Here is a 26,178-nt window from a genome sequence, read left to right as displayed (position 1 = left end):
CAAATTTTACATTTTCAATTCATGAAAGTTACCCATGCATATCTGAAGTTAGGATTGGACCCTGTGAGAGCTGACAAACAATGGCGATCATGATTGATTCCTGATGATAAAATGGATCTTTCCCCAGAAGTCAAGGATGTGGTAGACTGCATCTGCCGAGGGTAGGAGACGACCCTTCATCTCTTTCCACATCCTCGTCTTCTCTGTCCTCACTTTCTCCACATCTCTCTTTCCTGTTGTCTCTGTGACCCGGTCTGCTCTCGTCTTCCTCTCTAATCCATAACTACAGTCTCTAAAGTGCTCCGATGGAAACTGGACTGAGAGAAAAGACAAGTGCCTCCCCCCCCAAAAATACTAACAAAAACAAAACAAAAATTAAACAAAAAAAATGAAAGCAAATAAACATCTGCACCGAACGTGTGTGTGTGTGTGTGTGTGTGTGTGTGTGTGTGTGTGTGTGTGTGTGTCGTCATCATCTTCAGTACTTTGGCACTTTGGTGTAATCCTCAGTGTGTACGCTCTTACACAGCCCTATGGACAGGATCATACCCAGGAGCTGTAGAAATCAGAGGGTAGAGGTCAGAGGTTAGAGGTCAGGTTAACAGCATCACTACATCTAAAGCCTCTCAGGAGGGTTCTCTCAATAGCTGTGATCAATGTATGCTCCTGTAGCAGGAAGTGTCTATATACATTGAAAAACAAGAGCTGCTGTGTTGGAAGTCACGTGGATTAAGTCAGAGGTCAGAAGCTGTTTCTGACGGGCATTTATTCCTCTTAATGATAAATATCTGTCTGGCTGAGAGACCTGCCTGACAGATTCTATAGAATGTATATGTTGTTCTGGTCCAGTAGAATGTATATGTTGTTCTGGTCCTATAGAATGTATATGTTGTTCTGGTCCTATAGAATGTTGTTCTGGTCCAGTAGAATGTATATGTTGTTCTGGTCCAGTAGAATGTATATGTTGTTCTGGTCCAGTAGAATGTATATGTTGTTCTGGTCCAGTAGAATGTATATGTTGTTCTGGTCCAGTAGAATGTTGTTCTGGTCCAGTAGAATGTTGTTCTGGTCCTATCGAATGTATATGTTGTTCTGGTCCTATCGAATGTACATGTTGTTCTGGTCCTATCGAATGTACATGTTGTTCTGGTCCTATAGAATGTACATGTTGTTCGATCCAGTAGAATGTACATGTTGTTCGGTCCATAGAATGTACATGTTGTTCGATCCAGTAGAATGTACATGTTGTTCGGTCCAGTAGAATGTACATGTTGTTCGGTCCAGTAGAATGTACTAGTTGTTCCGGTCCAGTAGAATGTACTAGTTGTTCCGGTCCAGTAGAATGTACTAGTTGTTCCGGTCCAGTAGAATGTACTAGTTGTTCGGTCCAGTAGAATGTACTAGTTGTTCGGTCCAGTAGAATGTACTAGTTGTTCGGTCCAGTAGAATGTATTAGTTGTTCGGTCCAGTAGAATGTATTAGTTGTTCCGGTCCAGTAGAATGTATTAGTTGTTCGGTCCAGTAGAATGTTGTTCGGTCCAGTAGAATGTTGTTCGGTCCAGTAGAATGTTGTTCGGTCCAGTAGAATGTTGTTCGGTCCAGTAGAATGTTGTTCGGTCCAGTAGAATGTTGTTCCGGTCCAGTAGAATGTTGTTTCGGTCCAGTAGAATGTTGTTCGGTCCAGTAGAATGTTGTTCGGTCCAGTAGAATGTTGTTCGGTCCAGTAGAATGTTGTTCGGTCCAGTAGAATGTTGTTCGGTCCAGTAGAATGTTGTTCGGTCCAGTAGAATGTTGTTCGGTCCAGTAGAATGTTGTTCGGTCCAGTAGAATGTTGTTCCGGTCCAGTAGAATGTTGTTCCGGTCCAGTAGAATGTTGTTCCGGTCCAGTAGAATGTTGTTCCGGTCCTATAGAATGTTGTTCTGGTCCTATAGAATGTTGTTCGGTCCTATAGAATGTTGTTCGGTCCTATAGAATGTTGTTCCGGTCCTATAGAATGTTGTTCGGTCCTATAGAATGTTGTTCGGTCCTATAGAATGTTGTTCCGGTCCTATAGAATGTTGTTCCGGTCCTATAGAATGTTGTTCCGGTCCTATAGAATGTTGTTCGGTCCTATAGAATGTTGTTCCGGTCCTATAGAATGTTGTTCTGGTCCTATAGAATGTTGTTCTGGTCCTATAGAATGTTGTTCTGGTCCTATATAATGTTGTTCTGGTCCTATATAATGTTGTTCTGGTCCTATATAATGTTGTTCTGGTCCTATATAATGTTGTTCTGGTCCTATATAATGTTGTTCTGGTCCTATATAATGTTGTTCTGGTCCTATATAATGTTGTTCTGGTCCTATATAATGTTGTTCTGGTCCTATATAATGTTGTTCCGGTCCTATATAATGTTGTTCCGGTCCTATATAATGTTGTTCCATAATGTTGTTCTGGTCCTATAGAATGTGAATGTTGTTCTGGTCTAGTAGAATGTTGTTCTGGTCCTATAGAATGTTGTTCTGGTCCTATAGAATGTTGTTCTGGTCCTATAGAATGTTGTTCTGGTCCTATATAATGTATATGTTGTTCTGGTCCTATAGAATGTTGTTCTGGTCCTATAGAATGTTGTTCTGGTCCTATATAATGTTGTTCTGGTCCTATAGAATGTATATGTTGTTCTGGTCCTATAGAATGTATATGTTGTTCTGGGCCTATAGAATGTATATGTTGTTCTGGTCCTATAGAATGTTGTTCTGGTCCTATAGAATGTTGTTCTGGTCCTATATAATGTTGTTCTGGTCCTATAGAATGTATATGTTGTTCTGGTCCTATAGAATGTATATGTTGTTCTGGGCCTATAGAATGTATATGTTGTTCTGGTCCTATAGAATGTTGTTCTGGTCCTATAGAATGTTGTTCTGGTCCTATAGAATGTATATGTTGTTCTGGTCCAGTAGAATGTATATGTTGTTCTGGTCCTATAGAATGTATATGTTGTTCTGGTCCTATAGAATGTTGTTCTGGTCCTATAGAATGTATATGTTGTTCTGGTCCAGTAGAATGTATATGTTGTTCTGGTCCAGTAGAATGTATATGTTGTTCTGGTCCTATAGAATGTATATGTTGTTCTGGTCCTATAGAATGTATGTTGTTCTGGTCCTATAGAATGTATATGTTGTTCTGGTCCTATAGAATGTATGTTGTTCTGGTCCTATAGAATGTATGTTGTTCTGGTCCTATAGAATGTATATGTTGTTCTGGTCCTATAGAATGTATATGTTGTTCTGGTCCTATAGAATGTTGTTCTGGTCCTATAGAATGTATATGTTGTTCTGGTCCTATAGAATGTTGTTCTGGTCCTATAGAATGTTGTTCTGGTCCTATAGAATGTTGTTCTGGTCCTATAGAATGTTGTTCTGGTCCTATAGAATGTTGATCTGGTCCTATAGAATGTTGTTCTGGTCCTATAGAATGTTGTTCTGGTCCTATAGAATGTTGTTCTGGTCCTATAGAATGTATATGTTGTTCTGGTCCTATAGAATGTTGTTCTGGTCCTATAGAATGTATATGTTGTTCTGGTCCTATATAATGTATATGTTGTTCTGGTCCTATATAATGTTGTTCTGGTCCTATAGAATGTATATGTTGTTCTGGTCCTATAGAATGTTGTTCTGGTCCTATAGAATGTATATGTTGTTCTGGTCCTATAGAATGTTGTTCTGGTCCTATAGAATGTATATGTTGTTCTGGTCCTATAGAATGTATATGTTGTTCTGGTCCTATAGAATGTTGTTCTGGTCCTATAGAATGTATATGTTGTTCTGGTTCCTATAGAATGTTGTTCTGGTCCTATATAATGTTGTTCTGGTCCTATATAATGTTGTTCTGGTCCTATATAATGTTGTTCTGGTCCTATATAATGTTGTTCTGGTCCTATATAATGTTGTTCTGGTCCTATATAATGTTGTTCTGGTCCTATATAATGTTGTTCTGGTCCTATATAATGTTGTTCTGGTCCTATATAATGTTGTTCTGGTCCTATAGAATGTTGTTCTGGTCTAGTAGAATGTTATTCTGGTCCTATAGAATGTATATGTTGTTCTGGTCCTATATAATGTTGTTCTGGTCCTATAGAATGTATATGTTGTTCTGGTCCTATAGAATGTTGTTCTGGTCTAGTAGAATGTTGTTCTGGTCCTATAGAATGTATATGTTGTTCTGGTCCTATAGAATGTTGTTCTGGTCTAGTAGAATGTTGTTCTGGTCTAGTAGAATGTATATGTTGTTCTGGTCCTATAGAATGTTGTTCTGGTCCTATAGAATGTTGTTCTGGTCCAGTAGAATGTTGTTCTGGTCCTATAGAATGTATATGTTGTTCTGGTCCTATAGAATGTATATGTTGTTCTGGGCCTATAGAATGTATATGTTGTTCTGGTCCTATAGAATGTTGTTCTGGTCCTATAGAATGTTGTTCTGGTCCTATAGAATGTTGTTCTGGTCCTATAGAATGTTGTTCTGGTCCTATAGAATGTTGTTCTGGTCCTATAGAATGTTGTTCTGGTCCTATAGAATGTTGTTCTGGTCCTATAGAATGTATTAGTTGTTCTGGTCCTATAGAATGTTGTTCTAGTCCTATAGAATGTATTAGTTGTTCTGGTCCTAAAGAATGTTGTTCTGGTCCAGTAGAATGTATTAGTTGTTCTGGTCCTATAGAATGTTGTTCTGGTCCTATAGAATGTTGTTCTGGTTCTATAGAATGTATTTGTTGTTCTTTACCTCGATGACAGCCACTCCCAGGCAGACCCCTAGGATCACTCCAACATTGGCAAACAGCCAGCTCTCTACACTGGAGTTACAGCCCTAAGGGACAGACAAGACAGAGAGAGCGACAGACAAGACAGCGACAGACAAGACAGCGACGAGACAAGACAGCAAGACAGACAGACAAGACAGCGACAGACAAGACAGCGACAGACAAGACAGAGAGAGCGACAGACAAGACAGAGAGAGCGACAGACAAGACAGAGAGAGCGACAGACAAGACAGAGAGAGCAAGACAGACAAGACAGAGAGACAGACACAGAGACAGACAAGACAGACACAGAGACAGACACAGAGACAGACACAGAGACAGAGACAGACAGAGACAGAGACAGAGACAGAGACAGAGACAGAGACAGAGACAGAGACGTAATTAAACACAGTTCAATATATTAACAGATGAGGGTGGTGTTGAGTGATGTTCATGTTGTAAGTATCTCAGTGATGGAGTCAAACACTGACCATATTTCAATGGAACAGACTTCCATGGAATACTGATACACGTGTAGCACAATGACAAGCCTCTAATGTAGGAGTGTTCTCTCAATCAAATAACCAATCAACCAATCAATCAACTAATATATGAAGAGTTCTTACCCTGTCGTAGACGGGCCAATCAAGTGACTGCGCCTCACAGAAACCACTGTCGGAGGAGGAGTTACCCTCAACCAGAGACACATTCTGACAGGAACACGGGAACAACAGCTGGGAACTGTTCACTACGACAGCATTACCATGCCAGTCCATACGACCACTCCATCCACAACACTCCATCTGGAGAGGGGATGGACGGAGAAGGAAGGAGCGAGAGGGGAGAGAGAGCGAGAGAGAGCGAGAGAGAGAGAGCGAGAGAGGGGGAGAGAGAGCGAGAGAGGGGGAGGGGGCGAGAGAGAGAGAGAGGGGGAGAGAGAGCGAGAGAGGGGGAGAGAGAGAGCGAGAGAGGGGGAGAGGAGAGAGAGGCGAGAGAGGGGGAGAGAGAGCGAGAGAGGGGGAGAGAGAGCGAGAGAGGGGGGGAGAGAGAGCGAGAGAGGGAGAGAGAGAGAGCGAGAGAGGGGGAGAGAGGGGGGGAAAGTGGGGGAGAGGAGAGTGATTAAAGGTAGACAATAATAGAGAGGAAACATGTCCAGAGAGAGAATGAGAGGGGAACCCCAAGAAGTCCAGTCGTTTTCAGATAGATCAACGCTGACTAGCAACCCTGTACTGTAAGTATCGTTTTACAATGAACTTAGGACAATGTTGAAGCTGCTGAAGGCGTTTACAAGGAGCTAAGAGAGGGAGTTCTCCACTTCCTTTATTTGAAATCACTTTTCCCTTTCCCATTCTAACAGCTGTGGTTTGGCTCCTCTGAACAATCCATCTAAATGTATTTTACGACAAGACTAATGTCTGTACAGAGCCTCACACACCAGCCTCACACACCAGCCTCACACCCCAGCCTCACACCCCAGCCTCACACCCCAGCCTCACACCCCAGCCTCACACCCCAGCCTCACACCCCAGCCTCACACCCCAGCCTCACACCCTAGACTCACACCCTAGACTCACACCCTAGACTCACACCCTAGACTCACACCCTAGACTCACACCCTAGACTCACACTAGACCCTAGACTCACACCCTAGACTCACACCCTAGACTCACACCCTAGACTCACACCCTAGACTCACACCCTAGACTCCTTACATCAGACGGTTTGTTTCACTTCACTAACTGACAATTATTTTCAATTGAATGGTTAAGATTCATTGTATTTTAATACATTTTACACCACTTGCCACTTTACCGTAAAAACTACAGGTCCTGTTAAACCTTTTTTGGTCGACGGGTGTGGTGACTTTTGAACTGGTTGGAATGGACCTCCTTTGCAAGTCAAAATACCCCCCTCGTAGTTCAAAATGGTTAGAGTTAAGGGAAGATGATCCTAGATCTCTCCTCTCACCGTCCTCTGTATGTAATCCCAGGCCTGCTCGGTGGTGCTGTTCTTCCCAGGGTAGTTGCTCAGGATCTGGGTCACGATGTTGGACATCTCCTTATTTAGCTGAGACAGAGAGAAAGAGACAGACAAAGAGAAAGAGACAGACAAAGAGAAAGAGACAGACAAAGAGAAAGAGACAGACAGAGAGAAAGAGACAGACAGAGAGAAAGAGACAGACAGAGAGAAAGAGACAGACAGAGAGAAAGAGACAGACAGAGAGAAAGAGACAGACAGAGAGAAAGAGACAGACAGAGAGAAAGAGACAGACAGAGAGAAAGAGACAGACAGAGAGAAAGAGACAGACAGAGAGAAAGAGACAGACAGAGAGAAAGAGACAGACAGAGAGAAAGAGACAGACAGAGAGAAAGAGACAGACAGAGAGAAAGAGACAGACAGAGAGAAAGAGACAGACAGAGAGAAAGAGACAGACAGAGAGAAAGAGACAGACAGAGAGAAAGAGACAGACAGAGAGAAAGAGACAGACAGAGAGAAAGAGACAGACAGAGAGAAAGAGACAGACAGAGAGAAAGAGACAGACAGAGAGAAAGAGACAGACAGAGAGAAAGAGACAGACAGAGAGAAAGAGACAGACAGAGAGAAAGAGACAGAGAGAAAGAGACAGACAGAGAGAAAGAGACAGACAGACAGACACAGACAGACAGACAGACAGAGAGACAGACAGACAGAGAGAAGGGGGGAAACCAGTCAGTAAACCAGTCCTTCAATTAGTCAAATCAGACAGCCAGTGTTGATTTCTAAACTACTCTAAAAGTTTCTAAACACAAACACAAAACCTGGAGAGAAAATACAATGCCCAGAACTAGACACACAAATCAGTTGAATAAATCGGAGTAAATTCCTGTAGAAAAATATCCCTGACTATTGAAAACTAGTATTGTTTTGTAATGTGTAGATGTTACAGCTCCCACTCATCTCTGACCCCTCCCACTCATCTCTGACCCCTCCCACTCATCTCTGACCCCTCCCACTCATCTCTGACCCCTGCCACTCATCTCTGACCCCTGCCACTCATCTCTGACCCCTGCCACTCATCTCTGACCCCTGCCACTCATCTCTGACCCCTGCCACTCATCTCTGACCCCTGCCACTCATCTCTGACCCCTGCCACTCCTGACCCCTGCCACTCATCTCTGACCCCTGCCACTCATCTCTGACCCCTGCCACTCATCTCTGACCCCTGCCACTCATCTCTGACCCCTGCCACTCATCTCTGACCCCTGCCACTCATCTCTGACCCCTGCCACTCATCTCTGACCCCTGCCACTCATCTCTGACCCCTGCCACTCATCTCTGACCCCTGCCACTCATCTCTGACCCCCCCTTTCCTTCTCTGTTGAATCAGGGCAAATAAAGAGGCTCTCTCTCCCCAAATGGCACCCTATTCCGTTTATAGTGCACTACTTTTAACAAGGGTGTATAGGGCTCCAGTCAAAAGTAGTGCACTATATAGGGAATAGGGCTCCAGTGAATAGTAGTACCACTGTATCAGGAAAAGGGCTCCATGAGTTTTTTTCTGCCACCCTAAAAGCTTTCAGGTGTGTGTCGTTAAAGAGCAGAACGACAGGAAGTTCGATGGTTTTGTTTTGAACCTTTATTGAACCAGGAAGTCTCATTGAGGTCAGAAGGGAGACCTGGCATGTCTTCCTATGGTGAGACATGTGCTCTCTCAATGAGCCTTTCATTGAGGTCAGAAGGGAGACCTGGCTTGTCTTCCTATGGTGAGACATGTGCTCTCTCAATGAGCCTTTCCAACATTCCTCGCTTCCCATCTCCTCACTTCCTATATCCTCACCTCCTGCTCAACGACAGGCCCAGCGACAGGCCCAGCGACAGGCCCAGCGACAGGCCCAGCGACAGGCCCAGCGACAGGCCCAGCGACAGGCCCAGCGACAGGCCCAGCGACAGGCCCAGCGACAGGCCCAGCGACAGGCCCAGCGACAGGCCCAGCGACAGGCCCAGCGACAGGCCCAGCGACAGGCCCAGCGACAGGCCCAGCGTGGTTAGCTACATGATTTGGACATGTCTGTTGTGTTGAAATGCTTAGTTATAGTGAACAGAGTATTACTGAGAAATCAGATATTGTTTAAAGTACTGAAGCAGCAACATGTCCAGTCTTGTCCATCTGGCAGAGAGGCTGCAGCCACCGGCTGATGCTGAAAAATAACTGAAGCTGGAGACGCACATCTGGAGAGGCCTCAGCGTGGTGGTGGGGGGAGAGGCCTCAGCGTGGTGGTAGGGAGAGGCCTCAGCGTGGTGGTAGGGAGAGGCCTCAGCGTGGTGGTAGGGAGAGGCCTCAGCGTGGTGGTAGGGAGAGGCCTCAGCGTGGTGGTAGGGAGAGGCCTCAGCGTGGTGGTAGGGAGAGGCCTCAGCGTGGTGGTAGGGAGAGGCCTCAGCGTGGTGGTAGGGAGAGGCCTCAGCGTGGTGGTAGGGAGAGGCCTCAGCGTGGTGGTAGGGAGAGGCCTCAGCGTGGTGGTAGGGAGAGGCCTCAGCGTGGTGGTAGGGAGAGGCCTCAGCGTGGTGGTAGGGAGAGGCCTCAGCGTGGTGGTAGGGAGAGGCCTCAGCGTGGTGGTAGGGAGAGGCCTCAGCGTGGTGGTAGGTGAGGCCTAGCGTGGTGGAGGGAGGCCTCAGCGTGGTGGTAGGGAGAGGCCTCAGCGTGGTGGTAGGGAGAGGCCTCAGCGTGGTGGTAGGGAGAGGCCTCAGCGTGGTGGTAGGGAGAGGCCTCAGCGTGGTGGTAGGGAGAGGCCTCAGCGTGGTGGTAGGGAGAGGCCTCAGCAGGCCTCGTGGTGGTAGGGAGAGGCCTCAGCGTGGTGGTAGGGAGAGGCCTCAGCGTGGTGGTAGGGAGAGGCCTCAGCGTGGTGGTAGGGAGAGGCCTCAGCGTGGTGGTAGGGAGAGGCCTCAGCGTGGTGGTAGGGAGAGGCCTCAGCGTGGTGGTAGGGAGAGGCCTCAGCGTGGTGGTAGGGAGAGGCCTCAGCGTGGTGGTAGGGAGAGGCCTCAGCGTGGTGGTAGGGAGAGGCCTCAGCGTGGTGGTAGGGAGAGGCCTCAGCGTGGTGGTAGGGAGAGGCCTCAGCGTGGTGGTAGGGAGAGGCCTCAGCGTGGTGGTAGGGAGAGGCCTCAGCGTGGTGGTAGGGAGAGGCCTCAGCGTGGTGGTAGGGAGAGGCCTCAGCGTGGTGGTAGGGAGAGGCCTCAGCGTGGTGGTAGGGAGAGGCCTCAGCGTGGTGGTAGGGAGAGGCCTCAGCGTGGTGGTAGGGAGAGGCCTCAGCGTGGTGGTAGGGAGAGGCCTCAGCGTGGTGGTAGGGGAGAGGCCTCAGCGTGGTGGTAGGGAGAGGCCTCAGCGTGGTGGTAGGGAGAGGCCTCAGCGTGGTGGTAGGGAGAGGCCTCAGCGTGGTGGTAGGGAGAGGCCTCAGCGTGGTGGTAGGGAGAGGCCTCAGCGTGGTGGTAGGGAGAGGCCTCAGCGTGGTGGTAGGGAGAGGCCTCAGCGTGGTGGTAGGGAGAGGCCTCAGCGTGGTGGTAGGGAGAGGCCTCAGCGTGGTGGTAGGGAGAGGCCTCAGCGTGGTGGTAGGGAGAGGCCTCAGCGTGGTGGTAGGGGAGGATCATATCTCCCTTCCTACCTACCTAAATCCCTGAAGCTGGAGACGCAAATCTCCCTCACTTTAAGCATCGGCTGTCAGAGCAGCTCACAGATCACTGTACACAGCCCATCTGTAAACAGCCCACCCAACTACCTCATCCCCATACCGTTATTATATATATTTATTTTTGCTCCTTTGCACCCCAGTATCTCTACTTGAACATTCATCATCTGCACATATATCACTCCAGTGTTTAATTGCTAAATTGTAATTACTTTGCCACTGTGAACTATTGTATTGCCTTACCTCATTTACACACACTGTATATAGACTTTTCTATTGTGTTATTGACTGTATGTTTGTTTACTCCATGTGTAACTCTGTGTTGTTGTTTGTGTCGCACTGCTTTGCTTTATCTTGGCCATGTTGCAGTTGTAAATGAGAACTTGTTCTCACCTGGTCTACCCGGTTAAATAAAGGTGATCTGGTCTACCCGGTTAAATAAAGGTGACCTGGCCTACCCGGTTAAATAAAGGTGACCTGGCCTACCCGGTTAAATAAAGGTGACCTGGCCTACCCGGTTAAATAAAGGTGACCTGGCCTACCCGGTTAAATAAAGGTGACCTGGCCTACCCGGTTAAATAAAGGTGACCTGGCCTACCCGGTTAAATAAAGGTGACCTGGTCTACCCGGTTAAATAAAGGTGACCTGGTCTACCCGGTTAAATAAAGGTGATCTGGTCTACCCGGTTAAATAAAGGTGACCTGGCCTACCCGGTTAAATAAAGGTGACCTGGCCTACCCGGTTAAATAAAGGTGACCTGGCCTACCCGGTTAAATAAAGGTGACCTGGCCTACCCGGTTAAATAAAGGTGACCTGGCCTACCTGGTTAAATAAAGGTGAAATAAAATTTAAAAATGAATGTTAAATGTTAGATCCAGACTTGGTTCCATTTCAGATCCAAAAAGCAGGAAGCTTCAGGGATACTATCTATGGCTGTCCCAAACAGCACCCTCTTCCCTAAGTAGTGTACTACTTCAGGGATACTATCTATGGCTGTCCCAAACAGCACCCTCTTCCCTAAGTAGTGTACTACTTCAGGGATAATATCTATGGCTGTCCCAAACAGCACCCTCTTCCCTATATAGTGCACTACTTCAGGGATAATATATATGGCTGTCCCAAACAGCACCCTCCTCCCTATATAGTGCAGTACTTCAGGGATACATCAGGGATAATATCTATGGCTGTCCCAAATGGCATCCTCCTCCCTAAGTAGTGCACTATAGAGGGAAGAGGGTGCCATTTGGGACTCACACAATATTTGAGTCTGAGAGGTGGACTTCAGCTTTACGGCGTTTCCTAGTCAGATGTTTCCCTTCAGGTCCACTGGGAGAGACAGGCAGTGTGTGTGTGTGTGTGTGTGTGTGTGTGTGTGTGTGTGTGTGTGTGTGTGTGTGTGTGTGTGTGTGTGTGTGTGTGTGTGTGTGTGTTGTTGAGGTGGCTGAACCAAGCCAAACTATCCAGCCAGGATGGGTTCTGTTCCATTACAAGTTTATATCTTCTGCTACAATCTGCTAGGTCATTCCAAACCAGCTAGAAAGTTATAGAAGGTGTGTGTGTGTGTGTGTGTGTGTGTGTGTGTGTGTGTGTGTGTGTGTGTGTGTGTGTGTGTTTCTCCAATTATCCACATCTGTGTTCACACATCTCTCCAGCTGCTGTGAGTGTGTTCCTACGAGCAGCAGTCACCCTCTCTCTGACCCCTCTCTCTCTCTGACCCCTCTCCTCACCGACACACACCTCTCTCTGACCCCTCTCCTCACCGACACACACCTCTCTCTCTCTGACCCCTCTGCTTACTTCCTCTCACTGACAGACACACACCTGGCCAGGCTTTCCTCTGGTCCTCCTGGGGCCTCTGGGGCCAAGGCCTCCTTAAACAATAATCACCACCACGACACTAGTGCCTAGTTCCATATGTGTTATTTCATTTTGATGTCTTCCCTATTATTATACATGTTGTTCTGGTCCAGTAGAATGTTGTTCTGGTCCTATAGAATGTATATGCTTTTCTGGTCCAGTAGAATGTTGTTCTGGTCCTATATAATGTTGTTCTGGTCCTATAGATTGTTGTTCTGGTCCTATAGAATGTTGTTCTGGTCCTATAGAATGTTGTTCTGGTCCTATAGAATGTTGTTCTGGTCCTATAGAATGTTGTTCTGGTCCTATAGAATGTTGTTCTGGTCCTATAGAATGTTGTTCTGGTCCTATAGAATGTTGTTCTGGTCCTATAGAATGTTGTTCTGGTCCTATAGAATGTTGTTCTGGTCCTATAGAATGTATATGCTTTTCTGGTCCAGTAGAATGTTGTTCTGGTCCTATATAATGTTGTTCTGGTCCTATAGAATGTATATGTTGTTCTGGTCCAGTAGAATGTTGTTCTGGTCCTATATAGATTGTTGTTCTGGTCCTATATAATGTTGTTCTGGTCCTATATAATGTTGTTCTGGTCCTATATAATGTTGTTCTGGTCCTATATAGATTGTTGTTCTGGTCCTATAGAATGTTGTTCTGGTCCTATAGAATGTATATGCTTTTCTGGTCCAGTAGAATGTTGTTCTGGTCCTATAGAATGTTGTTCTGGTCCTATAGAATGTTGTTCTGGTCCTATAGAATGTATATGCTTTTCTGGTCCAGTAGAATGTTGTTCTGGTCCTATATAATGTTGTTCTGGTCCTATATAATGTATATGTTGTTCTGGTCCAGTAGAATGTATATGTTGTTCTGGTCCTATAGAATGTATATGTTGTTCTGGTCCAGTAGAATGTTGTTCTGGTCCTATAGAATGTATATGTTGTTCTGGTCCAGTAGAATGTTGTTCTGGTCCTATAGAATGTTGTTCTGGTCCTATAGAATGTTGTTCTGGTCCTATATAATGTTGTTCTGGTCCAGTAGAATGTATATGTTGTTCTGGTCCTATAGAATGTATATGTTGTTCTGGTCCAGTAGAATGTTGTTCTGGTCCTATAGAATGTATATGTTGTTCTGGTCCAGTAGAATGTTGTTCTGGTCCTATATAATGTTGTTCTGGTCCTATATAATGTTGTTCTGGTCCAGTAGAATGTATATGTTGTTCTGGTCCTATAGAATGTATATGTTGTTCTGGTCCAGTAGAATGTTGTTCTGGTCCTATATAGATTGTTGTTCTGGTCCTATAGAATGTATATGTTGTTCTGGTCCTATAGAATGTTGTTCTGGTCCTATATAATGTATATGTTGTTCTGGTCCTATATAATGTATATGTTGTTCTGGTCCAGTAGAATGTTGTTCTGGTCCTATAGATTGTTGTTCTGGTCCTATATAATGTTGTTCTGGTCCTATATAATGTTGTTCTGGTCCTATATAATGTTGTTCTGGTCCTATATAATGTTGTTCTGGTCCTATAGAATGTATATGTTGTTCTGGTCCTATAGAATGTTGTTCTGGTCCAGTAGAATGTTGTTCTGGTCCTATAGAATGTATATGTTGTTCTGGTCCTATAGAATGTATATGTTGTTCTGGTCCTATAGAATGTATATGTTGTTCTGGTCCTATAGAATGTATATGTTGTTCTGGTCCTATAGAATGTATATGTTGTTCTGGTCCTATAGAATGTATATGTTGTTCTGGTCCTATAGAATGTATATGTTGTTCTGGCCCTATAGATTGTTATTCTGGTCCTATAGATTGTTATTCTGGTCCTATAGATTGTTATTCTGGTCCTATAGATTGTTATTCTGGTCCTATAGAATGTTATTCTGGTCCTATAGATTGTTATTCTGGTCCTATAGAAAGCATTAACACAGCTTTTGGTAGCGTGTTCTGACTGAAAGTAATAAGGTGTAATCAGTCTCAGAACAAGGTGTTGTCTCAAGGGTGAAGGGTGAGTCATTTTCTACAGAACAGGTTGTGTTCAGGCGGGTTCAACATTCTGTAACATTCTGGAATGTTCAGGTACACACAAATTTGTAAGTCGCTCTGGATAAGAGCGTCTGCTAAATTACTTAAATGTAAATGTAAATGTGTAGTGGTTAAGAGCAGCAGCAGTTAAGAGCTTTGGGCCAGTAACCAAAATATTGCTGGTTCGAATCCCCGAGCTGACTAGTTGAAAAATCTGCTCATGTGCCCTTAAGCAAGGCACTTAGCCCTAATTGCTCCTGTAAGTCACAGTGGATAAGTGTGTCTGCTAAATTACAAAATTACACACTTTTCTGACATTTCCCTTTCCTGAACTCTACCAACAACCGGTGTAAACAGGAAGTGACATCACTCACCAGGTCCTTCTGGAAGTAGATGAGTACACCGGCTGCCACCTGACCAATCAGAATCAGCAGCAGGCAGGTGAAGTACTGGGGAGGAAGAGAGGATCATGGGATATATGAGATGACATCACCGTGGCAAAAGTCGATCATAACAATGCATAAACACATCCACACAAACATCATCCCCTGCAGCATCGTTCAGACAGCAACACCACCTTGCCTTCAAATAGAAATGCATTATGTATTCAACTATGTATGTAAATAATTGACTAGGACGTGAACTTCCACATCATCTCCTAGACGCTGCTACAATATCCACTGGAACAGCCACGGGGCTTTCTGTTGCTACAATATCCACTGGAACAGCCACGGGGCTTTCTGTTGCTACAATATCCACTGGAACAGCCACGGGGCTTTCTGTTGCTACAATATCCACTGGAACAGCCACGGGGCTTTCTGTTGCTACAATATCCACTGGAACAGCCACGGGGCTTTCTGTTGCTACAATATCCACTGGAACAGCCACGGGGCTTTCTGTTGCTACAATATCCAACTGGAACAGCCACGGGGCTTTCTGTTGCTACAATATCCAACTGGAACAGCCACGGGGCTTTGTGAGCGACTCCTCCCTGTACAGTAGCAGTAGTTTGTAATGCATTCACACTAGCATACACTGAGTGGACTAAAGGAACATCTTCATAATATTGAGTTGCGGCCCCTTTTTGTCCTCATAACAGCCTCAACTTGTCAGAGCGTGGAATCTACAAGGTGTTGAACGCCTTCCACAGGGACTCTACAAGGTGTTGAAAGCCTTCCACAGGGTCTCTACAAGGTGTTGAAAGCCTTCCACAGGGTCTCTACAAGGTGTTGAAAGCCTTCCACAGGGTCTCTACAAGGTGTTGAAAGCATTCCACAGGTTCTCTACAAGGTGTTGAAAGCCTTCAACAGGGTCTTCCACAGGGTCTCTACAAGGTGTTGAAAGCCTTCCACAGGGTCTCTACAAGGTGTCGAAAGCCTTCCACAGGGATGCTGGTCCATGTTGACTCCAATGCTTCCCACAGTTGTGTCAAATTGGCTGGATGTCCTTTGGGTGGTGGACCGTTCTTGATACACACAGGAAACTGTTGTGTGGAAAACCCAGCATCGTTGCAGTTCTTGACATACCCCGTTCAAAGGCACTTCTATATTTTGTCTTGCCTATTCACCCTCTGAATGGCACACATACACAATCCATGTCTCAAGGCTTAAAAATCCTTCTTTAACCCGTCTCCTCTCCTTCATCTACACTGATTTGAAGTGGATCTAACAAGAGACATCAATAAGGGATCATATCTTTCACCTGGATTCACCTGGTCAGTCTGTGTCATGGAAAGAGCAGGTGTTCCTAATGTTTTATACAGCAGGGGTTCCTAATGTTTTATAGTGTAGATTTTGGAGATGCCAGCAATGTTTTAAAGATGGTTTTCACTTTAGATTTGTGCACCACTGACTGAGAGTCAGACCAGGCAGTCCAGTGTGCCTGCGTGTGTGTGTGCGCTCACCAGGCCCAGCAGACAGCGGATCTCGTAGATAGCCCCCAGGCAACCCAGGAAGCCCATCAACATGGAGAGACCACCGACACCTATCAGGATGTAGGAAGCTATCTTCAGCGCTGTGGAGGACTCTTCTGTAGAGAGAAACAAACCATATATAGGCTAGCATGTTAGCACACCTACGACCGACAGACAGACAGACAGACAGACAGACAGACAGACAGACAGACAGACAGACAGACAGACAGACAGACAGACAGACAGACAGACAGACAGACAGACAGACAGACAGACAGACAGACAGACAGACAGACAGACAGACAGACAGACAGACAGACAGACAGACAGACAGACAGACAGACAGACAGACAGACAGACAGACAGACAGACAGACAGACAGACAGACAGACAGACAGACAGACAGACAGACAGACAGACAGACAGACAGACAGACAGACAGACAGACAGACAGACAGACAGACAGACAGACAGACAGACAGACAGACAGACAGACAGACAGACAGACAGACAGACAGACAGACAGACAGACAGACAGACAGACAGACAGACAGACAGACAGACAGACAGACAGACAGACAGACAGACAGACAGACAGACAGACAGACAGACAGACGAGACAGACAGACAGACAGACAGACAGACAGACAGACAGACAGACAGACAGACAGACAGACAGACAGACAGACAGACAGACAGACAGACAGACAGACAGACAGACAGACAGACAGACAGACAGACAGACAGACAGACAGACAGACAGACAGACAGACAGACAGACAGACAGACAGACAGACAGACAGACAGACAGACAGACAGACAGACAGACAGACAGACAGACAGACAGACAGACAGACAGACAGACAGACAGACAGACAGACAGACAGACAGACAGACAGACAGACAGACAGACAGACAGACAGACAGACAGACAGACAGACAGACAGACAGACAGACAGACAGACAGACAGACAGACAGACAGACAGACAGACAGACAGACATCTTCCTATAAGGCAATTCATCCCCACAAAGCCAAAAGGAGACCTGATCTCAAACCAGCATATCTGTTCATGGAAACAGGTCTGGGAATTCTGGCTTCTATAAAAAACTAAAAGTCCACTGGAGCCAGAGAGAGAGTAGGTCTGCATTTCAAATGGCACACTTTTCCCGATATAGTGCACTACTTTGGACCAAAAAAGTCCACCTAAAAAACGTAAAATATTGTGCACTATATAGGGAACATGGTGCAATTTGGGACATAGATTATGTCTGGCAACAGGAGGAATGATATATGTTACTCTGAGGACACTGTTCTTAGTGTGTATGTGTGTGTGTGTGTAACTGCCAAACATTCTGAGGCTTGCAAAGGAAAGAGAGAAGCGTGTTTCTGTGGATCACTCGAGGTCTGGAACCAGACGTGTGCCATCACGGAGGCCCAGACTTTCTACAAAGCCCAGAAAACCACCACTGAGACACAGAGAGAGAAAGAACGGACAGTTCAACCTCAACTCAAGTATTTAGTTTAGGAGACATCATCCTTGGAGACAGAGACGAGCTCCTGAGATCCCCAGAGGTTTTCACTATAATGGCAGAAACATCTGGCACGTTGTGCAAATCAAAGTGTTTCTTTGTCAGCGCAGTGTCAGCGCAGTACAGTGAAATGCTTATGCAAGATGTGAAACATGGCCACATGTATAATTATATTATATATAATAGGTCATAGAGACAAAACGAACTAAATACACAGAAAAAACAGTATCCTATTTAATGCTGTGATGAAATAGTTGTGGTTGGTTGGCGCTATACTCTAGCGTGTGACCAATGTGGAATACAGGAAGTTCAATAATGCCATGCTGGCTGATTTCTTATTCTTCTTATTCTAAGCGGGATGACTGTGGCAATATTACTGAAGGAATATGTAAACCGCTGGATGGGAACCCTCATTCCCAGCAAAAGCAGTTTAACCAGACATGTCTCTGATTATTAGAGACAGACCTTGCAGCACATCACAGATCCCTCTCCTCATTACTAACGTTGGAACATCTAGAGAACAGATCCCTCTCTAACGTTGGAACATCTAGAGAACAGATCTCTCTCCTCTAACGTTGGAACAGCTAGAGAACAGATCCCTCTCCTCGTTACCGTTACTCTAACGTTGGAACATCTAGAGAACAGATCCCTGTTACCGTTACTCTAACGTTGGAACATCTAGAGAACAGATCCCTCTCCTCACTACCGTTACTCTAACGTTGGAACAGCTAGAGAACAGATCCCTCTCTCCTCTAACGTTGGAACAGCTAGAGAACAGATCCCTCTCTCCTCTAACGTTGGAACATCAGAGAACAGATCCCTCTCTCCTCTAACGTTGGAACATCAGAGAACAGATCCCTCTCTCCTCTAACGTTGGAACATCAGAGAACAGATCCCTCTCTCCTCTAACGTTGGAACATCAGAGAACAGATCCCTCTCTCCTCTAACGTTGGAACATCAGAGAACAGATCCCTCTCTCCTCTAACGTTGGAACATCAAAGAACAGATCCCTCTCTCCTCTAACGTTGGAACATCAGAGAACAGATCCCTCTCTCCTCTAACGTTGGAACATCTAGAGAACAGATCCCTCTCTCCTCTAATGTTGGAACATCTAGAGAACAGATCCCTCTCCTCTAACGTTGGAACATCTAGAGAACAGATCCCTCTCCTCGTTACCGTTACTCTAACGTTGGAACATCTAGAGAACAGATCCCTCTCCTCGTTACCGTTACTCTAACGTTGGAACATCAGAGAACAGATCCCTCTCTCCTCTAACGTTGGACCATCTAGAGAACAGATCTCTCTCCTCTAACGTTGGAACATCTAGAGAACAGATCCCTCTCCTCGCTAGAGAACAGATCCCTCTCCTCTAACGTTGGAACATCTAGAGAACAGATCTCTCTCCTCTAACGTTGGAACATCTAGAGAACAGATCTCTCTCCTCTAACGTTTGAACATCTAGAGAACAGATCCCTCTCCTCACTACCGTTACTCTAACGTTGGAACAGCTAGAGAACAGATCCCTCTCTAACGTTGGAACAGATCTCTCCTCTAACATTGGAACATCTAGAGAACAGATCCCTCTCTCCTCTAACGTTGGAACATCTAGAGAACAGATCCCTCTCTCCTCTAACGTTGGAACATCTAGAGAACAGATCCCTGTTACCGTTACTCTAACGTTGGAACATCTAGAGAACAGATCCCTCTCCTCGCTAGAGAACAGATCCCTCTCCTCTAACGTTGGAACATCTAGAGAACAGATCCCTCTCTCCTCTAACGTTGGACCATCTAGAGAACAGATCTCTCTCCTCTAACGTTGGAACATCTAGAGAACAGATCACTGTCCTCGTTACCGTTACTCTAACGTTGGAACATCTAGAGAACAGATCCCTCTCCTCGCTAGAGAACAGATCCCTCTCCTCTAACGTTGGAACATCTAGAGAACAGATCTCTCTTCTCTAACGTTGGAACATCTAGAGAACAGATCTCTCTCCTCTAACGTTGGAACATCTAGAGAACAGATCCCTCTCCTCGTTACCGTTACTCTAACGTTGGAACATCTAGAGAACAGATCCCTCTCCTCGTTACCGTTACTCTAACGTTGGAACATCTAGAGAACAGATCCCTCTCCTCACTACCGTTACTCTAACGTTGGAACAGCTAGAGAACAGATCCCTCTCTCCTCTAACGTTGGAACAGCTAGAGAACAGATCCCTCTCTCCTCTAACGTTGGAACAGCTAGAGAACAGATCCCTCTCTCCTCTAACGTTGGAACAGCTAGAGAACAGATCCCTCTCTCCTCTAACGTTGGAACATCAGAGAACAGATCCCTCTCTCCTCTAACGTTGGAACATCAGAGAACAGATCCCTCTCTCCTCTAACGTTGGAACATCAGAGAACAGATCCCTCTCTCCTCTAACGTTGGAACATCAGAGAACAGATCCCTCTCTCCTCTAACGTTGGAACATCAGAGAACAGATCCCTCTCTCCTCTAACGTTGGAACATCAGAGAACAGATCCCTCTCTCCTCTAACGTTGGAACATCAAAGAACAGATCCCTCTCTCCTCTAACGTTGGAACATCAGAGAACAGATCCCTCTCTCCTCTAATGTTGGAACATCAGAGAACAGATCCCTCTCTCCTCTAACGTTGGAACATCTAGAGAACAGCTCTCTCCTCTAACGTTGGTACATCTAGAGAACAGATCACTGTCCTCTAACGTTGGAACATCTAGAGAACAGATCACTGTCCTCTAACGTTGGAACATCTAGAGAACAGATCACTGTCCTCTAACGTTGGAACATCTAGAGAACAGATCACTGTCCTCTAACGTTGGAACATCTAGAGAACAGATCACTGTCCTCTAACGTTGGAACATCTAGAGAACAGATCCCTCTCCTCGTTACCGTTACTCTAACGTTGGAACATCTAGAGAACAGATCCCTCTCCTCGTTACCGTTACTCTAACGTTGGAACATCAGAGAACAGATCCCTCTCTCCTCTAACGTTGGACCATCTAGAGAACAGATCTCTCTCCTCTAACGTTGGAACATCTAGAGAACAGATCCCTCTCCTCGCTAGAGAACAGATCCCTCTCCTCTAACGTTGGAACATCTAGAGAACAGATCTCTCTCCTCTAACGTTGGAACATCTAGAGAACAGATCTCTCTCCTCTAACGTTTGAACATCTAGAGAACAGATCCCTCTCCTCACTACCGTTACTCTAACGTTGGAACAGCTAGAGAACAGATCCTCTCTAACGTTGGAACAGATCTCTCCTCTAACATTGGAACATCTAGAGAACAGATCCCTCTCTCCTCTAACGTTGGAACATCTAGAGAACAGATCCCTCTCTCCTCTAACGTTGGAACATCTAGAGAACAGATCCCTGTTACCGTTACTCTAACGTTGGAACATCTAGAGAACAGATCCCTCTCCTCGCTAGAGAACAGATCCCTCTCCTCTAACGTTGGAACATCTAGAGAACAGATCCCTCTCTCCTCTAACGTTGGACCATCTAGAGAACAGATCTCTCTCCTCTAACGTTGGAACATCTAGAGAACAGATCACTGTCCTCGTTACCGTTACTCTAACGTTGGAACATCTAGAGAACAGATCCCTCTCCTCGCTAGAGAACAGATCCCTCTCCTCTAACGTTGGAACATCTAGAGAACAGATCTCTTCTCTAACGTTGGAACATCTAGAGAACAGATCTCTCTCCTCTAACGTTGGAACATCTAGAGAACAGATCCCTCTCCTCGTTACCGTTACTCTAACGTTGGAACATCTAGAGAACAGATCCCTCTCCTCGTTACCGTTACTCTAACGTTGGAACATCTAGAGAACAGATCCCTCTCCTCACTACCGTTACTCTAACGTTGGAACAGCTAGAGAACAGATCCCTCTCTCCTCTAACGTTGGAACAGCTAGAGAACAGATCCCTCTCTCCTCTAACGTTGGAACAGCTAGAGAACAGATCCCTCTCTCCTCTAACGTTGGAACAGCTAGAGAACAGATCCCTCTCTCCTCTAACGTTGGAACAGCTAGAGAACAGATCCCTCTCTCCTCTAACGTTGGAACATCAGAGAACAGATCCCTCTCTCCTCTAACGTTGGAACATCAGAGAACAGATCCCTCTCTCCTCTAACGTTGGAACATCAGAGAACAGATCCCTCTCTCCTCTAACGTTGGAACATCAGAGAACAGATCCCTCTCTCCTCTAACGTTGGAACATCAGAGAACAGATCCCTCTCTCCTCTAACGTTGGAACATCAGAGAACAGATCCCTCTCTCCTCTAATGTTGGAACATCAGAGAACAGATCCCTCTCTCCTCTAACGTTGGAACATCTAGAGAACAGCTCTCTCCTCTAACGTTGGAACATCTAGAGAACAGATCACTGTCCTCTAACGTTGGAACATCTAGAGAACAGATCACTGTCCTCTAACGTTGGAACATCTAGAGAACAGATCACTGTCCTCTAACGTTGGAACATCTAGAGAACAGATCACTGTCCTCTAACGTTGGAACATCTAGAGAACAGATCACTGTCCTCTAACGTTGGAACATCTAGAGAACAGATCACTGTCCTCGTTACCGTTACTCTAACGTTGGAACATCTAGAGAACAGATCCCTCTCCTCGCTAGAGAACAGATCCCTCTCCTCTAACTTTGGAACAGCTAGAGAACAGATCCCTCTCTAACGTTGGAACAGATCTCTCCTCTAACATTGGAACATCTAGAGAACAGATCCCTCTCCTCTAACGTTGGAACATCTAGAGAACAGATCCCTCTCTCCTCTAACGTTGGAACATCTAGAGAACAGATCCCTGTTACCGTTACTCTAACGTTGGAACATCTAGAGAACAGATCCCTCTCCTCGCTAGAGAACAGATCCCTCTCCTCGTTACCGTTACTCTAACGTTGGAACATCTAGAGAACAGATCCCTCTCCTCGTTACCGTTACCCTAACGTTGGAACATCTAGAGAACAGACCCCTCTCCTCGCCAGAGAACAGACCCCTCTCGCCAGAGAACAGCCAGAGAACAGACCCCTCTCCTCGCCAGAGAACAGACCCCTCTCCTCGCCAGAGAACAGACCCCTCTCCTCGCCAGAGAACAGACCCCTCTCCTCGCCAGAGAACAGACCCCTCTCCTCGCCAGAGAACAGACCCCTCTCCTCGCCAGAGAACAGACCCCTCTCCTCGCCAGAGAACAGACCCCTCTCCTCGCCAGAGAACAGACCCCTCTCCTCGCCAGAGAACAGATCCCTCTCCTCGCCAGAGAACAGATCCGCCAGAGAACAGATCCCTCTCCTCGCTAGAGAACAGATCCCTCTCCTCTCTAACGTTGTAACAGCTTGAGAACAGACCTCTCTAACGTTGGGGGGAGTGAACGGTGCTGGGGGGAATGAACGGTGGTGAGGGGAGGGAACGGTGGTGGGAGGGTATGAATCCTATATAGTTTAGTCTGCCATTAGGCCTATATGAATCCTATATAGTTTAGTCTCCCATTAGGCCTACATGAATCCTACCTTGGAATCACATCTCACGAGGAGCAAACCCTTTTCCTTTCTTCCTGGGCCAATCAGATGTGCCTAAACCTAGTGTGAAGTGACCAGGTTGTTAGCTAGCTAGGTAACATGACGTTGTTTGTTACCAAACCAATAATTAGCAACCCGGGATTAGTTTAAAACGGCCCGCAACGTGGTTTTGTGAAATTTGATCAAATGCGCACAAATCCCAGTAGACAGAAATAAAAGGTTACTTCTGGTAATATGGGTCATATAGAAAAAAAGGGTAGAGGGCCTAGAGAGCTGCCCTGCGGTACACCAAACTTTACATGTTTGACATTAGAGAAGCTTCCACTAAAATAAACCCCCTGAGTTCTATTAGATAGATTGCCATATCGTGGATTCAGAGCTGAGGTTGAAAAGTCATAACACATGTTTTTTGAACAACAGGTTATGGTCAATAATATCAAAGGCTGCACTGAAATCTAACAGTACAGCTCCCACAATCTAACTAAATATCCATTTCGTTCAACCAATCATCAGTCATGTGTGTCAGTGCAGTACATGTTGAGTGCCCTTCTCTATAAGCATGCAGAAAGTCTGCTGTTCATTTGTTTACAGAGAAATAGCATTGTACTTGATCGAACACCATTTTTTCCAACAGTTTGCTAAGAGCTGGTAGCAAGTTTATAGGTCTGCTGTTAGAACCAGTAAAGGCAGCTTTACCACTCCTGGGTAGTGGAATGACTTTGGCTTCCCTCCAGGCCTGAGGACAAAGACTTTCCTCTTAGGCTCAGATTAAAAATATGACAGATAGGAGTGGCTGTAGCGTCAGCTACCATCCTCAGTAGCTTTCCATCTTAGTTGTCGATGCCAGGAGGTTTGTCATTATTGGTTCGTTAACAACAATTGTTCCACCTCTGCCACACTAACTTGACAGAATTCCAACTTGAAATGCTTCTCTTTCATTATTATATATTTTAATGCATGAATACAATTGCTCACTGTTCGTTGTTGGCATTTCCTGCCTAACCCACTTTGACAATGAAGTAATCAATCAAATAAATTGCCAACATCAAATGGTTTTGTGATGAATAAAGCCATCTGATTGGGTGAAAGATGGAGTTGAATTCTACCGATAATTCCATTTAAAGTACTCCAAAGTTTTTCCCCCCATTATTCTTTGTATTTTTACCTTTATTTTATTTAATATATATATTTTACCTTTATTTAACTAGGCAAGTCCGTTAAGAACAAATTCTCATTTACAATGACGGCCAAGGAACAGTGGGTTAACTGCCTGTTCAGGGGCAGAACGACAGATTTGTACCTTGTCAGCTCGGGGAGTTGAACTTGTAACCTTCTGGTTTCTAGTCCAACCACTAGGCTACCCTGCCTGGTTACTAGTCCAACGCTCTAACCACTAGGCTACCCTGCCGGCCCATCAATCTTGGCTTCATAATAAAGAACTTGCAAAGTCAACTCAGACTGGTCTGTGCTCTTGGTTATAACAGATGATACATTGTATCAACATAAAGTCAACTCAGACTGGTCTGTGCTCTTGGTTATAACAGATGATACATTGTATCAACATAAAGTCAACTCAGACTGGTCTGTGCTCTTGGTTATAACAGATGAAATGATACATTGTATCAACATAAAGTCAACTCAGACTGGTCTGTGCTCTTGGTTATAACAGATACATTGTATCAACATAAAGTCAACTCAGACTGGTCTGTGCTCTTGGTTATAACAGATGAAATGATACATTGTATCAACAATGGAGCAGTGCAGGCAAAGTAAACAATGTAACAGAAGTAACAGAAGACTCATCAGGGTCTGCGTCCCCACTCGCCATCACGGCTGCATTATAATATAAAACAGAGGAATAGATGGGTATGAACTATTGCTATCATTATCATTCCTCTGGTGAAATGACTGCCACATTACTGTCTTTCCTCTGGTGAAATGACTGCCACATTACTGTCTTTCCTCTGGTGAAATGACTGCCACATTACTGTCATTCCTCTGGTGAAATGACTGCCACATTACTATCATTATCATTCATTATCATTGACATTACTGTCAAACGCTCCCTAAAACACTTCTGTGAGCAGGCCTTTCTAAATCGACCTGGCCCAGGTATCCTGGAAGGACATTGACCTCATCCCGTCAGTTGAGGATGCCTGGTCATTCTTTAAGAGTAACTTCCTCACCATTTTAGATAAGCATGCTCCGTTCAAAAAATGCAGAACTAAGAACAGATACAGCCCTTGGTTCACTCCAGACCTGACTGCCCCCGACCAGCACAAAAACATCCTGTGGCGGACTGCAATAGCATCGAACAGTCCCCGCGATATGCAACTGTTCAGGGAAGTCAGGAAAGCTAAGGCCAGCTTCTTCAGGCAGAAGTTTGCATCCTGTAGCTCCAACTCCAAAAAGTTCTGGGACACTGTGAAGTCCATAGAGAACAAGAGCACCTCCTCCCAGCTGCCCACTGCACTGAGGCTAGGGAACACGGTCACCACCGACAAATCCATGATTATCGAAAACTTCAACAAGCATTTCTCAACGGCTGGCCATGCCTTCCGCCTGGCTACTCCTACCTCGGCCAACAGCCCCGGCCCCCCCGCAGCTCCTCGCCCAAGCCTCTCCAGGTTCTCCTTTACCCAAATCCAGATAGCAGATGTTCTGAAAGAGCTGCAAAACCTGGACCCGTATAAATCAGCTGGGCTTGACAATCTGGACCCTCTATTTCTGAAACTATCCGCCGCCATTGTCGCAACCCCTATTTACCAGCCTGTTCAACCTCTTTCATATCGTCTGAGATCCCCAAGGACTGGAAAGCTGCCGCAGTCATCCCCCTCTTCAAAGGGGGTGACACCCTGGACCCAAACTGTTACAGACCTATATCCATC

At 45.6% G+C, this 26,178-nt stretch overlaps 1 protein-coding gene across 2 annotated transcripts in view; it reads right to left on the bottom strand.

The window, feature by feature from the left end:
* The window catches only part of LOC124018507 (CD82 antigen-like), a 70,835-nt gene that overhangs the window by 11,138 nt on the left and 33,519 nt on the right, over nt 1–26,178 (bottom strand). Inside the window, exons 4-9 of one of the 2 annotated variants that reach the window (XM_046333837.1) lie at nt 16,211–16,335; nt 14,682–14,756; nt 6,743–6,841; nt 5,401–5,577; nt 4,759–4,842; nt 418–556 (exon numbers count right to left, since the gene is read on the bottom strand). In XM_046333837.1, the coding sequence (XP_046189793.1) occupies nt 479–556; nt 4,759–4,842; nt 5,401–5,577; nt 6,743–6,841; nt 14,682–14,756; nt 16,211–16,335 (638 nt within the window). In that variant the 3' untranslated portion in view covers nt 418–478. Of the gene's footprint in view, nt 1–32; nt 557–4,758; nt 4,843–5,400; nt 5,578–6,742; nt 6,842–14,681; nt 14,757–16,210; nt 16,336–26,178 lie in introns of both variants that reach the window. The other variant, XM_046333836.1, reaches the window with a different exon arrangement.

This window comes from Oncorhynchus gorbuscha, unplaced genomic scaffold (genome assembly GCF_021184085.1).
Source record: "Oncorhynchus gorbuscha isolate QuinsamMale2020 ecotype Even-year unplaced genomic scaffold, OgorEven_v1.0 Un_scaffold_536, whole genome shotgun sequence".
Lineage (NCBI taxonomy): Eukaryota > Metazoa > Chordata > Actinopteri > Salmoniformes > Salmonidae > Oncorhynchus > Oncorhynchus gorbuscha.
The sequence above is the reverse complement of the archived record's forward strand: the minus strand, read 5'-3'. Positions and strand labels throughout refer to the sequence as shown.